Genomic DNA, 14011 nt, shown 5'->3' on the forward strand with positions numbered 1-14011 from the left:
CAAAAAAAAACTTCAAGAAAAAACCAAAACAATTTCTATCTACCTTGCTAGAGGAATTGGGCATTTTGTGGCGTCTTGGATGAAATGGCAAATCTGTACATTATATACGTACACCTCTACTTATATCTATCTCCATCTCTCTCGCTCCTGTTTCATGAGGATGCTTATGATTTTAAGGACTTGCTAAAGATATTTGAATACAACTTGTTCAGGCCAGATCATACATTATCTGTTGTGGATAAAACAAGTTTGGATTTGGAATAAAAATTGAGATAGAACAAAATATTTGCTTAATAACCAGAAAATGAATGAGAGAAGTCCACATGAGCTTAATTAATTGGCTCAATATTTCTCTCTCTCTCTCTCTCTCTCTCTCTCTCTCTCTCTCTCTCTCTCTCTCTCTTTGTTGAGACAGAATCTCACTCTGTCACCCAGGTTGGTGGAGTGCAGTGGCATGATCTCGGCTCACTGCAACCTCCACCTCCCAGGTTCAAGAGATTCTCATGTCTCAGCCTCCAGAGTAGCTGGGATTACAGGCACATGCCACCACACCTGGCTAATTTTTGTATTTTTAGTAGAGACAGGGTTTTGCCATGTTGCCCAGGCTGGTCTTGAATCCCTGACATCAAGCGATTGGCCCACCTCAGCCTCCTAAAGTGCTCGGATTACAGGCATGAGCCACTGCGCCCCGCTGGCTCAATATTTCTAACAGCTAAAAAGTTCATTTTGCTGTTCCGCTCCTCAGATCGACCTGCTCCCCTGTGCAGTGATATAGCTGTGCTTGGGGCCATGCTGGGTATGGTAGTTTTTAGTCCTAGGACCCATATGTAGAGTAATTCTGAGATTTCTCTGATTCTCTCTCTCCATTTCTGGCTGGATCTCTTCTCACACAGGTCCTCGTTCAAATCTATCATTTCCAGTTTTCCATAGCCCCCACCCTTCCCTACTACCTTACACTTGACTGCTCCCTTCATCTTTATGACCTGTCTGAGGCTTGGAATATTTGACTTTGAGACCTCTGTCTGAAGTCTTTTGTCTCTCTGTCGAGGGGGTTTTCTTCACGAATTGAACATGCTTTCTGCAGGAGTTATCACTACAACTCTATCCTTCCTTTCAGACCTTGCTCAAATCTCTCTGCCTTTGTAAAAAATCCCCTTCACGCTCCTTCTCTTTCATCTCTAACCTTTTTGCAAGTGTATGTCTTGTGCAATCAGTTCCTAAAATACATTATCCTATTTGTATTTCTCTATGACATATGCTTCATATGAAAATAACGTAATAGAAACAATGGCCAACACAAAGGAACATTAGTTATAATATAACTATTATGTTTGTGGCACATGATTTAAGTAAAATGACCGAAAGTTGCCCACTGACAATTGTTACTTATTTCTTCTAGGAGAGTTCTTCCAAAGTATAATTTCAAGGGGACAGGAAATAGCTGTAAATTAATAAAGTTAGATTTGCTCACCTCTGTGATGCCCTCTTGCCTGGCTCAATACTGCATTTAGTTGGTATGAGGAAAGTTCACAAAATCTGCGAAAAAGCAATGTTGGTTAAATTTCCTCTAATAATTTTTTTCCTAATCTTAATTAAGAGCTTTTAATTTATTAATTAATCTTTTCATCACTTTCTATAATGAGCATTTCCCATTTTATTTGCGGTTTTTAAATGTGCCATTAATGGCAGAAATTAAATATTAGAATGATTTCATACTATGGTGTTATTGTCAAGCTAAGATTGGGAATATGGTATCATTTCTTTATTAGCATTTAAAATATCATGTTCGCTAATTATCCATTCCCTACTCGTATTCTATTGCTAAATTGCTACTGTGCGTGGAGGCTTTAGAAGTCTTCTTGCAATTTCAGTGGCTTAAGTTTTTTGTTCCTCTGCTTAAAAGAACCTCAGGGAAGAAGGCGGGGCTAAGAAGATTCCAGTTATAAAAGCTTTCCTCCCCCTGTGCGGAGAGACCGGCAGGATCCTTGGGTGAAAGAAAATCCTGCTTGATAAAAACCATCACTTACGGTATGTCATCAACGTTTGCTTTTTGCTTCTCCTTAAATGTTGCCATTGCTGTAACTTGTAGAATAGTGTGAGTTTGTGTCTCTGGGAGGGGCATCATTTAGGTTTTCTATGAAGATTTGAAACTAAAGGAAGACAAAAATTTAAATTCCTCAAAGAGTTGTGGGCATAAGCAAAATGCTGGTTCACAGATATATCTAATCCTCACTCAGATTTATTTAGAAATGTGGAAATCTTTGCCGGATTTTTGAATGACTTTAAATAGAGTTACAATTTTCTTTTTCTGATTGAAAGAGTTAGAAACTCCCTAAATGAGCTTTAATGAAACATTCACTGGCATCTGAAGTCTGCAACTGACTATCTGAAGCAATCCTATTGGGAACATAATAAAACAAGCTTTTCTTGAATCAAGACTATGGTGAAATGTAAATTAACATCAGGAGATAATGCATTCAAAGAGTAAATATTCTTTGATCATGATAGGAGAGGGTATATTTGGCTTGTTTGTACATACAGTGTTTCCTTCCGTTCTTCCAGCCCGTTGAAACAAGCTCATCATTTGTATTATTTAGAGGCAAGAGAGAAACACTGGAGGGCTGCATGAATAATTAAAGATTTTATTTCCATTTAATTTTCAGCCCACTATTGCCAGTGCTGACTTTTTCAGTGTTAGGATTCTTGAGCTGAACGTAAGGAAGTGGTTATTCCTTAAGTCTATTCTATATTTGCTAATACAAAGATACTTACCATGATAGAAGTTTTAGCTTGTCAAAATCTCGACAGTGCAAGGGACTTACTTCCAAGGTTGTGACTTTGGATGCATATTTCTTTATAATTTGGAAAAAAGCTGTTTATTATTATTATGAATATATTTATAATTATATTACAAATAATATAATTGTTATATAAATAATATAATTACATTACAATTTATAATAATAATAATTATTATCTTTGTCTTGCCTAAGAACTGATATCATTCTTGGCATCTGCGAAGACAGTAGGGGTCCAGGCTCCATAGGGCCCCCCGCCTTTCCTCTTATTCTAAAAGGCTCTCAGTGAATAGCATCTTGGAGCATCACCTGCTGCTTGTATCTACCTCCTTGTTTCTCACTTCTACTTTTTGGAGCAGGATACCTTGGGGTCAATGACTTTGGGAACCTCCACTGGCTTTTGCTGTTTTCCTAGTTTTCATCCATCTATTCAAACTTAAAAAAAATTTGGCAGATAGAGGCAATTAGAAAAACAGGATAATGCCTATAACAAAATAAATCTCAACGCTCTCCTGGTGGTGGCTGAGATGTGGAGGCATAGGTGCCTAGTGACCCTCTCAGGTTATTGGAACCCTTGTATGCACCACTGCCATGCCCCTGCCAAAATAAGAGTGGAGGAGATCTCTCTGGATGGTGTCATTTACATTTGAAGCCTCTGCAAGTGTTATACTCACCATTTTCATGAATAATTGATGGCTCAAAGAGTGGAGATGGCTGGGGTTTGGTGTGGGGCCCTTTGGAGCATTTTCCTTAGAGCATGAACAAGTTTTTCCTCTCTCATTCAGTGTGCAAAGGAGAACATCTTGTTTCTCCCCCCACCCCAATTTAATCAGAAAGAGACTTAGAAGTAGACAATCCTGCTTGAAAATGACACTTTAGGACTGATTTGACCATGGTGATAGGTGGGCTAAAAAGCAACTTATAAAACACGCCAGAAGCCTTTTTTTCTTAGGATAATAAGATAGCACACTATTATTTTTTTGCATTGAGTTCAAAGGATGCATGAATATTCTGTTGTTCATGGGTGACTTCTAGACTATTTAAAATTATTCATGACCATTGATAATAAAAATAGTACTATGGCCAACCTCTCCCCTCAACAAACAAAATGAGGTTTGTAATCCTTTGTTTAAATTTTGGCAGTGTGCTCACGTTGTTAAGATGACCATCTATTTCTTCCCAAAGCTGTATTAAAGTGGCACAAATTAGCTTAATGTTTAAGATTGGGCTCTCAGGCCAGCTTGCTTGATTTTGAATTCTGCATCCTCTACTTATCAGCTGTGTGACTTTGGGAAAGATTCCTAACCTCTCTGTGCCTTGGTTTGTCATCCATCTAAAGGAGAAAATAATAATCCATGTAACTCATGGGATCCATGTATGGATCCATCTTCCCATGAGTTCCATGGATTATTATTTTATTACAAGTACAGTGCCTGGCATATAATAGACATGACACAATACATAGCAGTTATTTATTACTGACATTTGGATGGTGTTCCTGGTCTGATGGAGATGTATGTATGTGCAAGCAGGACAAATTGTAATATTCAGACGTTCAAGTTGTGACTACACAAGAACACAAAGCCAAAATTGACATGATATCGCCTCTTGAACATCCCATCAATTACATGCATGTGTTTTGAAAAGATTTGATTACACACTCTGGAAACATTTTATTGTAGTTTAAGAACAAGGGGGTCCTTGGTGTGATCTGTGGCCCAGTGGTCCTCTAAATGTGGTCCTGAGGCCACCTCATCAGCACCTGGGAACTTTGCTAGAGATACAGAATCTGGGGCTCACTCCAGACATCTCTGAGGTGGGGCCCAGCACTCTGGGTTTTAATGAGTCCAGTGAGTCAGGCTGCAGGGTGATGTATAGTTTCCTGTGTGAGAAACTGTAGGAACTGTTGGTCCTTAGTCTGTAAGTGCTGTCTCTCCTGATAGGTACGGTAGGTCTATTGCGAAGTTTTGAAAAAATGTGAACGGTATTTCAAGAGTCCATTTTGATTTTAATTTTTACTGAGGTTATCTCTATAGTGGTCACTAAGAGTCCATTAAATTCATCAGGCCCATTTGAAATTTTTGAGAGTAAAGACCATCAATAGAAATAATTGAGATTGTTGATTAAGAACACGAAAGCAAAGCTTTACGTAGTTAAACAAGTAAATCCTGGAACTGGACAAATCCTTAGTTCTCTATGAAGGTCCCATCCTTTGGGCCTGCCATGGAGATAACTCCATTGAATTGTGCTTTAATGGCGTAGCTTTAACTTGCATTCAGGTCATTCTAAGAAACAGCCATGCTAAGTTTACTGCCTTAAGTATTGCATGGCTGTGCAGGGATATTTACCATTATGTGGCCCAGTGTGCTTTTGGCATAGAGGTTTTTCTTTTAACTTATTATTTTGAGATAATTATAGCTTCACAGGAAGTGGAAGAGGAAAAAGTGTAGAGAGGGTCTGTGTACTCTTCACCCAGTTCCCCTCAATGGTGACATCTCACATAACTATCATACAAGACTAATACCAGAGAATTGGCATTGGCACAAGGCAAAGGCAAAATTTATCAGATTTCACTTTTTTTTTTTTTTTTTGAGATGGAGTCTAGTTCTTGTTGCCCAGGCTGGAGTGCAATGGTGTGATCTTGGCTCACTGTAACCTCCGCCTCCTGGATTCAAGTGATTCTCCTGCCTCAGCCTCCTGAGCAACTGGGATTACAGGTGCCCACCACCACACCTGGCTAATTTTTTGTTATTTTTTTTTAGTAGAGATGGGGTTTCACCACGTTGGCCAGGCTGGTCTCGAACTCCTGACCTCGGGTGATCCACCTGCCTTGGCCTCCCAAAGTGCTTGGATTACAGGCATGAACTAACACGCCCGGACCCAGATTTCACCACTTGGACATGCATTCATTCATGTGTGTATAGTTTCATGCAAGGTTATCGCATGAGTAGATTTGCGTAACCACTGCCACAACCAAATTTCGGAACTGTTCCATCACTGGAAAAGCCCCTTCACCCTGCCCCTTTACAGTTGCCCCATCCTCCCCAGCCTACTTGTCCCCAAATGCAGGAGTTTTTTTCACCCTGGCCTCTGTATCAGGGAATGTGGGTTTGAAGTTAGTTTATGGATGCCATGAAGCTTGTAATTGACTATGTTCATCCTGTCAACCTAAAATAATCAAAAGACTCGGGATCCAATTTAAAAAGTTTATTTAAGTACAAAGATGAGGGCAGCCATCAGATAGCAGAATGACAGCAAAGGATGGTGATCACTGCTCCTGGGATAGGGAAAAGGGAGGATCATTTATACAGGCAAAACCAGAGGTGCTGAACAGAAACACATTTTCTTTTTTCTTTTCTTTTCTTTTTTTTTTTTTTTTGAGATGGAGTCTCACTCTGTCACCCAGGCTGGAGTGCAGGGGCGTGATCTCAGATCACTGCAACCTCCCAGGTTCAAGGGATTCTCGTGCCTCAGCCTCCTGAGTAGCTGGGATTACAGGTGCCTGCCACCACACCGGCTAATATTTTTGTATTTTTAGTAGAGATGCGGTTTCACCATGTTGGACAGGCTGGTCTCCAACTCCTGACCTCAAGTGATCCACCCGCCTTGGCCTCCGAAAGTGCTAGGATTACAGGCGTGAGCCACTATGCCCAGCCAGAAACACATTTTCTGTGTGAAGGCTACCGTACAGATGTAAGATTTGATTGACTACTATTGTTTATACTCTAAGGGGGTTGCTTAACAGTGTATTGTAAAGAGGTTACAGTCACAAGGGTCTCTGTCTCCAACATCAGTAAGTCTAGGTTAAAATGAAGGACAGGGAATCTGGTTAAGGAATAACATCATTTGGTTTTGCACAACCCTTGCAAAGGTCAGTCAGAAAATGTTGTGCAGAAATAGCCGTGTTATGTGACTCTGTTTTCAGAGCTTCACTTTCCCCCTTGGCATAATCAACCTGGAAGGTCCTAAACTTTTATTTTCTTTTTATAATCCCTTTGCTTTGGCCATTAGTAAGTTTAGGGCATGATTTCTAGTGCCCCCTGAGGACCTCGGAACAGGCTTCTCCTGTGGCTGGATAAGCCCCTCACTTAACCAGTCTCTTTCTCTTATTTTATCCTCAGCTCACTTATTTCTCTTTGGTTCCTTTGTTTTATGTAATATTTTAGTAAGTTTCTTTAATTCTTTGCGCATGGAGATAAAATATAAGCATTTATACTGAAAACAAACCTCTACCACGTCATCTCTACTTATTATTTATATCTGATATTTTCCCTTCAGCTTCTCTGTCTCCCTTTCCTGAACTGCCTAAAGTTATGTGAGTGTTTGCCTGCCTTGTTCCCCATTCCTGAGTGTGTCTTTCTACTGCACTCACAGCTGAATTGGCTCAGGATACGATTCCTAGATCACAATCTTTTCCCTCTTAAAAAAATATAAACACTGTTCCATTTTCTTCTAGTTTATAGCATTGAAGAAGAGAAGTTTCATACCAGCTTGGTTTCTCCTTTAGTAATTTTTTTCTGCTATATTGCTTGTATGTTTTTATGTTTATTCTGTTTTTTCGAGACGGAGTCTCGCTCTCTCACCCAGGCAGGAGTGCAGTGGCAAGATTTCAGCTCACTTCAAGCTCCGCCTCCCAGGTTCACGCCATTCTCCTGCCTCAGCCTCCCGAGTAGCTGGGACTACAGGCGCCCACCACCACGCCTGGCTAATTTTTTTTTTTTTGTGTGTGTGTGTGTGGTTTTTTTTAGTAGAGACAGGGTTTCACTGTGTTAGCCAGGATGGTCTCAATCTCCTGACCTCGTGATCCGCCTGCCTTGGCCTCTCAAAGTGCTGGGATTGCAGGCGTGAGCCACCATGCCCGGCCGTTTTTATGTTTATTCTTATACCTAAATGATTTCATCTGGATACCTCCGGTCCTATTAATTTCGCTTGGTAGCGGACCCAGTGAGATTTTTATTGTGAAGACTCACATCTTTCTTTATCTCAGGGAAGATTTATTCTGTTGATTTTTTGATGACCGTGTCTCTTGTAAGTAGAACATTCTCTTCTTCTGAAAGGCCTGTTACTGACATGATGAATTTCCAGTGTTCTCCATGGCTTCTCTAGCAATGGCCACAGCCAGGTTTGGTGCAGCTGTACCAAGGGGTTGTCCTTCCTTGGTGGGGTGGGTTAAAGTGGAGAAACACAACCCCATGTCCCCCTGCTGCCATGCTCTGCCGACCCAATGCTGCTGGCACCAGGTTACCGCGCGGGGCTCCATGGGCCGGCACCCACTGCGCATCTCGAGCACATTCTCTGGTTTGACATTGGGTCACACGATGCTGCCAGTCTTTGCCACACCTGATTAGGGTGCCAATTTCATTAGAAATAAGGATGACTGTCAATTAAGTATTTCACTGGTGGGTCTTGAGACTTCTAGTCTCAGCTTCCATCGTGCCTGGGGAAGCCCCTCTTTCTCTCTTCTGCCTGTGGAGGCTGTAGCCAGAAAACAATAAAACAATGACAACAACAAACTGTCCAGAGCCGGAAACAAACCAAAACAGCCGAAATTGAGTATGCATGTAAAGAGAGCTTATGATCAATGTAAAAATTTTGGACCAATATCTGGTTAGAATCAGTAAAATACCAGGACTTCAGAATAAGGGGAACATGCTGGGCAGAAAGAAGAGCAGGGAGGCTGCCATCAGGATTCTCTTTATCAGGTCAAAACTCTAATAAAAACAGAACTCTTTTTATGGTGTCGGGGGGAAAAGTGTTGACTGCAATAAAAAGACATCCCCATGGATGAAAAGCTTCTCACGGGTTCCTCCTAGGCTTTACTGTGCTCAGATCATCCCCAGGGACCTTCTCCTGACACTGACCAAAAAGTCCAAGGTGGGCGAGTCAGGAGCAGAAGGACTCATGCTGGGCATGGACATCCCAGCCCTTTGCCCATTTTTTTCCAGGGAGTTTTGGATCGCTGGATCTGGCAGTGTGATTTTGTTACCTCTCCCTGGCATGTGATGCCCCAAGGGATCGGCTTTCTCCCCCTGCCTTTCCCATTCACTCTTTTTCAGGGGCATCTCCTTTTCTGTAGACCCCTTCCCTCACTCTCCAGGGCCCCAGGCGCTCTCTTCCCATATTGCTTCTCTTGGGCCTCAGGCCTTAGGTTCCTTTTTCCAATGCTTCTTTCACTTCCGAGACTGAAGTCCTGCAAGAATGTGTCTAGAAGATCAACAAACTTGCAGTCCTAGGATAGCTGTTTTCTAAGACTGTATGACAAGACCCAGAGTCAACCAACTTGAATATCAGCTGGTCTCAGAGAACCAGCTGAGACTACCAGCTGCTGAGAAAGGCATTCGGAATGTCAGAGGAGGGCTATTTGTTGCATCTCTTAAATGACTTCCCAATGTTTTGTTTGATAGAAATGTGATTTGAAGGCAAAAATACCCCTTTTCTGCTGCAATGAAATAAACAGTTTTTCATTTCAAGGCAAATGCAGTCACTTCCTAAGCATTGGTGCCCTACTTAGAAGCAATTTGCTGTAAGGGAATAATAGTGAATACCTTGCAGGATTGATTTGTGGTTTTGCAATAATGTATGTAAAGTGCCAATTAATACTCTCAGCTGCTCTTTGAAATGCCTGGGGAGAGAAGTAAAAGAAGCGTTTGTTGTTTTAAACAGTCTAGACCAACCATTCGGAGTGCGTTTTAAAGCAGTGACAGTCTCTGTGGCGTGGGAGGCCTGTGGCTGGCCTGGGATGGGCGATCTGGACGGAGGAGTCATGGTCGCTGGGCTGAGGGTCTGAGAGCAGAGTGTGCCTGAGTGGTGGGTCTGCTCTGTGTCTTAGACATTTCTGCATTTGGGAGTTATAGAAGGTGACGTGGAAGTAGTTTGCAAACCGAAGGAGGATTTGCGAGGGGGTATCGATTCAATCAAATTATTCATCCAATAAATATTCATGCAGATCTCCTTTATGCACTGTGCCAGGCCCTGAAAGTCTAGTGGTGAACAAGATACAGTCCTTGGCCTCGGCAAGTTAACAGGGGTCAAACAGACCATTGAACAAATCATGATGCCTGCAGCTTGGTGCAGGTTGAAGGGGCTACAGAGGCAGGTGAGCGCTTGCCCAGCCTGGGCGTTGTGGGGCATCTCCCTGAAGAAGTGATGAGTGAGCTGAGCCTAGAGGATGAGCAGGAGATGACAGCTGGAGGGGTATGAGGAAGAGGGCTCTGGACAGGGGATGGGACCCCAGATAGGAAAGGCAGGCCCAGAGAGAGAAGGAGGTGGGCACAGCCGGGCCGGAGAGGTGGAGAGCAGCAGGACCCCTTGCCAAGTGCAGAGACAACGTGAGAGCCTTGGAAGGGGTGAGGAGGAAGGACTGCCACTGGGATGTGGTGGGACAGACAGGGAGGAGCTTGGAGCCAGGAGGAGGGGACTCAGGGAGACACGGCGTGCAGGATGGTGTTTTCATTTACTGCGTCTGCAGGACAACCCTAGAGGTTGAGTAGGTATTGACGGGTTCTGTCTCGAGTTTGGGATATGGGTCTGAGTTAGAGTTTGGGAGACGAGAAGAGAGGGGCCTCCTGAAATATGGGATGGGGGCATCTTAGAGTGAGAAAAACAGAGCGGGGACCCCAGGAAGCATTGCATGACAGATCAGGTTTTGCAATGCCCAGGTTCGCAGCCTGCTCCAGAGCCCAAGAGGGAAGTCTTGGGCGTTAGAGTTTCAGGATGACCTGGGGCATGCTGACCCCCAAGCCCTACCCACCACCCTTCAGGGGCAGGGGTCTTCTCTTCTGCCTGAGGTCCAAGTCCTCTGGCCAATACAGGCTGCTAGCCATAGTCTGTTCTGTGGATTCCCTTCATCCTCAATTTATTACTTAGCAAGTAGCTATTGCAAGCCCCTCAGATGTGGTGCACAGTGATGCATGTGGTACAGACTGCCATTTCAGAGCTTGTAGTCTGGTGGGGCCATGCACTCGGCCACTGCAAAGAGGGGGCGCCCAGGAAGGGATCCTGACTCAGGGGTGAGGGGCCAGGGAGAATGGGTTGAGGGGTGGAAACGCCATCTGGGTCTTGGAGGGTGAAGAGGAATGAGGGGCAGGGGCACAATTACTGTGATGGGCTGAATGGAGCGTGGGACATTGCATGTGGCAAAGGGGAGAGGGTGGAGGGAGGGAAAGAGGCATTGGGGTGAAACTTTGAAGGAAGCCCTTTTACTGTTTGTAACCCAAACTTATCCCCTCCACCCATCGCTACAGAAAAGATGTCCTTTGGGGGAGCCAGGCTCAGCATGAGGAACAGAAGGAACGGCACTCTGGACAGCACTCGGACCCTGTACTCCAGCGCGTCTCGGAGCACAGATTTGTCTTACAGTGAAAGCGTAAGTCATGCGCATCACCTGTTTGAAAGGTTTCACTGTAACCTTCATAAGGTGTTAAATCATGCATTTGCACATTGACTTAGGAAATTTTAAATGCCATGTCTTCACAATCCCTTTCACTACTTAATGCTCAGTGCTCTTGGTTCTGGTCTGAGTCTTGAATCTCAGTCCCTTCTCCAGCCCTGTGGCCAGGGTCTCAGTTTGGGTCCATCTGCATTTGTTCTTGCAATGGCCTCCTAGCTGCACTCCTTCGTACCGTCTCTCCTGGTTCCAAGCCAGCTTCTACGCTGCCTTCAGGACACAGATGTGCCCAGTCATGGCTTCTTGGGTGAGCTGGAGTTGGGTTGGGTGCCAGCGGGAGGTGTGTCCTTAGCACCTCTCTGCCACTCTGTGCCTGGCTTTGCTGACACTGGGCTGAGTTCCCTCCTGCAGGTTTTCCACCCGCTCTCAGATCCTGTCCAACACTCTCATTTGTCAAGAAATTAAGACAACATTCCAGCCTGACATCCAGTTCTCCCGGACTACAGTGTTAAAAGTCAGGATAGTGGCTAGCTTTGGAAAGTAGGAATTGGTGGTGGGGGGCAGTTCTGGGGTGTTGTTTAGGATTTTGATCTCACTGGTGGGTTCCATGGGGGCTGACTTTGTGATCTATCATTGAGCTATAAGAAAACACACACACACAAACAAACACATAAAAACCTGCTCTCCCCCAGCTTGGGTCTGCCTCCCAGGGCCTGGACTAGGCAAATGAGGCATCCCTGATGCAAAAGTTAAGGAGGTGCCAGTCCTCAGGGGCTGCCCCTGCACTTGCATGCCTGGGGGGAACTGAGCACCTCCTTACACTTGCTCCCCAGTCTCACCTCAGTCCTGGCCACTGGAGAAGCAAAAGTAGGCCAAGGGCAGTGGTAGCTTTTCCAGTGTTTACCCCCTTGCTCTCTTCCTTCAACCCCAGTGACGAAGCACCTCTGGGAGGGCCTTTCTGGAGCGATCCACCTGGCCTCGGCATCGGAGCCCTGGGAGATGGACAGAGGCTGACTCTTTCTCGAGCCTGCTGCTCTGACCTCCTGCTGGATGGGTCTCCTCTCCTCAGCCCCTGCGGGTCACCCCCTCCCAGCTGCAGGCATCTCTATGGGTAGAACTGCTGAGGTCACGCAGGAGCATCTCAGTTCTGGGGGGTTCCTTTTTGCCCCCTAAGCACATGCACACCTCTGCAAAGTGCATTTTCAGAGGGTTTTTTAAAGCAACAAAGCAGTTTTTAAAAATAATCACCTTTCCTCCATGATCATTGATTATGCAGCTTACACAGCTGTTTTCTTCCTTCCTGTTAAGTAGACTTGAAATTAGTTAAGTGGATGAGAAAATTACAAATAAAAATGGGCATCACAGACTTTCAAAACTGTACAGGTGCGCATTGAAGTTATTTTTGCTTTCAAAATGTTTGTGTTGAAAGATACATAGGAAAGAATGTATACAGGTGAATTTCCTACTTAAAAAGAATATTGAAATGAATGCTCTTGTGCCCACCACCCACTTGAGAAATAGCATATCGCCCCCATGTGGCCGCTCAGTTGGCTTTTCCTCTCTCCTATCAGAGGTTATAACCACTATCCTGAATTTTGTGTTACCCATTTCTTGCTTTTATTTATAATTTTATGATTTGAGTATATGTATCTCTCTAAACAATACATTGTTTAGTTTCATTCTGGTTTGAACATTCATGGAATTGTACTCTGAGTATTTTTTTGTGAGTTCCTTTTTTTTTTTTTTTTTTTTTTTTTTTTTTGCTCAACACTGTTTTTGAGATTCATCCATGGTGAGATGTGTAACCATTGTTGATTTATTTCACGGCTGTGCTGTGCCCCACTGTGTGCTTATGTTTATTTATTCAGCCTAAGGGAGATAGCATGTGGGTTTCTGGGCTTTGCTATTAAGAGCAATACCGCTTTTAACATTCTTAGATGTGGAAGCCATGTCTACCTGGAAAATATTCTTTGAGTTGAGGCTTGGTGGGTGAAGGTAAACATCTCTCTTTCATGGGGTCTGGGTTGAAGACACAGGACTTATGGGGAGACTTATGTTCAAAGGATTGGGAAGATAAGGCACGTGGTCACCTTTCCCTGATATCGTAGGACTTGCAGGGGCAGAGGGTGAAAGGGAAGGGGGCACACTGTGAACTTCATTCCGGGAGAGGGGACTTCCCCCTTTGCAGTGCATGGCTGGTGGCAGCCTTGCTGGGGGGGATAAGAAGTCAGGGCTGGCTCTGGTGCCAGTGGCATGTTCTTATGAGGCCAACTGTGTGTAAAGCTGTCTGAGAACTCCAGCTACCAGTAATCTGGTGACCTGTGGGAAGTGGCATTGGATTGCCGGGGAGAGGAAGCTCCTAGCAGCCCCACCTCCCCAGGGAAAGGCAGCCCTCTGAGGCTGAAAATTTATTGCCAGGCAGCTTTGCCAGGCATTCTGAGTATGCAAGTCATTCATGGGACAATCCTGCCTTTCTCCACCAGGGACTCTTCCTCAGGGAGGTAACTTTACTGGCAATAGTGGACAATGTTCGGGAATGGCTGTATCTGTTTACTTACCCATCCGTGCTGGGCATGAGTCCCACTGCCCTCCCCTTCAACCATGCTGGGTGTTTATCGCCTTTGATATTTTTGTAACCTGGTGGGTGTGAAATGGGATCTCACTGTGGTTTTCCTTTACATTTGCTCATTGTGAATGAGGTTGAGCTTCCTTTCATGTGTTTATGGGTTATTCTCTTTCAATGAATGCTTACTCTTGTCTTTGGCCATATTTTTTCCATTGGATTGCCTGTCTCATTCTTACTGATGTACAGTGCTTACATATTCTG

At 44.1% G+C, this 14011-nt stretch overlaps 1 protein-coding gene across 1 annotated transcript in view; it reads left to right on the forward strand.

The window, feature by feature from the left end:
* Positions 1 to 1885: 1885 nt before the first annotated feature.
* TRPM8 (transient receptor potential cation channel subfamily M member 8) overlaps positions 1886 to 14011 on the forward strand; it is a 102085-nt gene continuing 89959 nt past the window's right edge. Inside the window, exons 1-2 of the mRNA XM_007966721.3 lie at positions 1886 to 2028; positions 11042 to 11163. Coding sequence (XP_007964912.2) covers positions 11047 to 11163 — 117 coding nt within the window. The 5' untranslated portion in view covers positions 1886 to 2028; positions 11042 to 11046. The remainder of the gene's footprint in view (positions 2029 to 11041; positions 11164 to 14011) is intronic.

The sequence above is a fragment of the Chlorocebus sabaeus genome, chromosome 10 (genome assembly GCF_047675955.1).
Source record: "Chlorocebus sabaeus isolate Y175 chromosome 10, mChlSab1.0.hap1, whole genome shotgun sequence".
Lineage (NCBI taxonomy): Eukaryota > Metazoa > Chordata > Mammalia > Primates > Cercopithecidae > Chlorocebus > Chlorocebus sabaeus.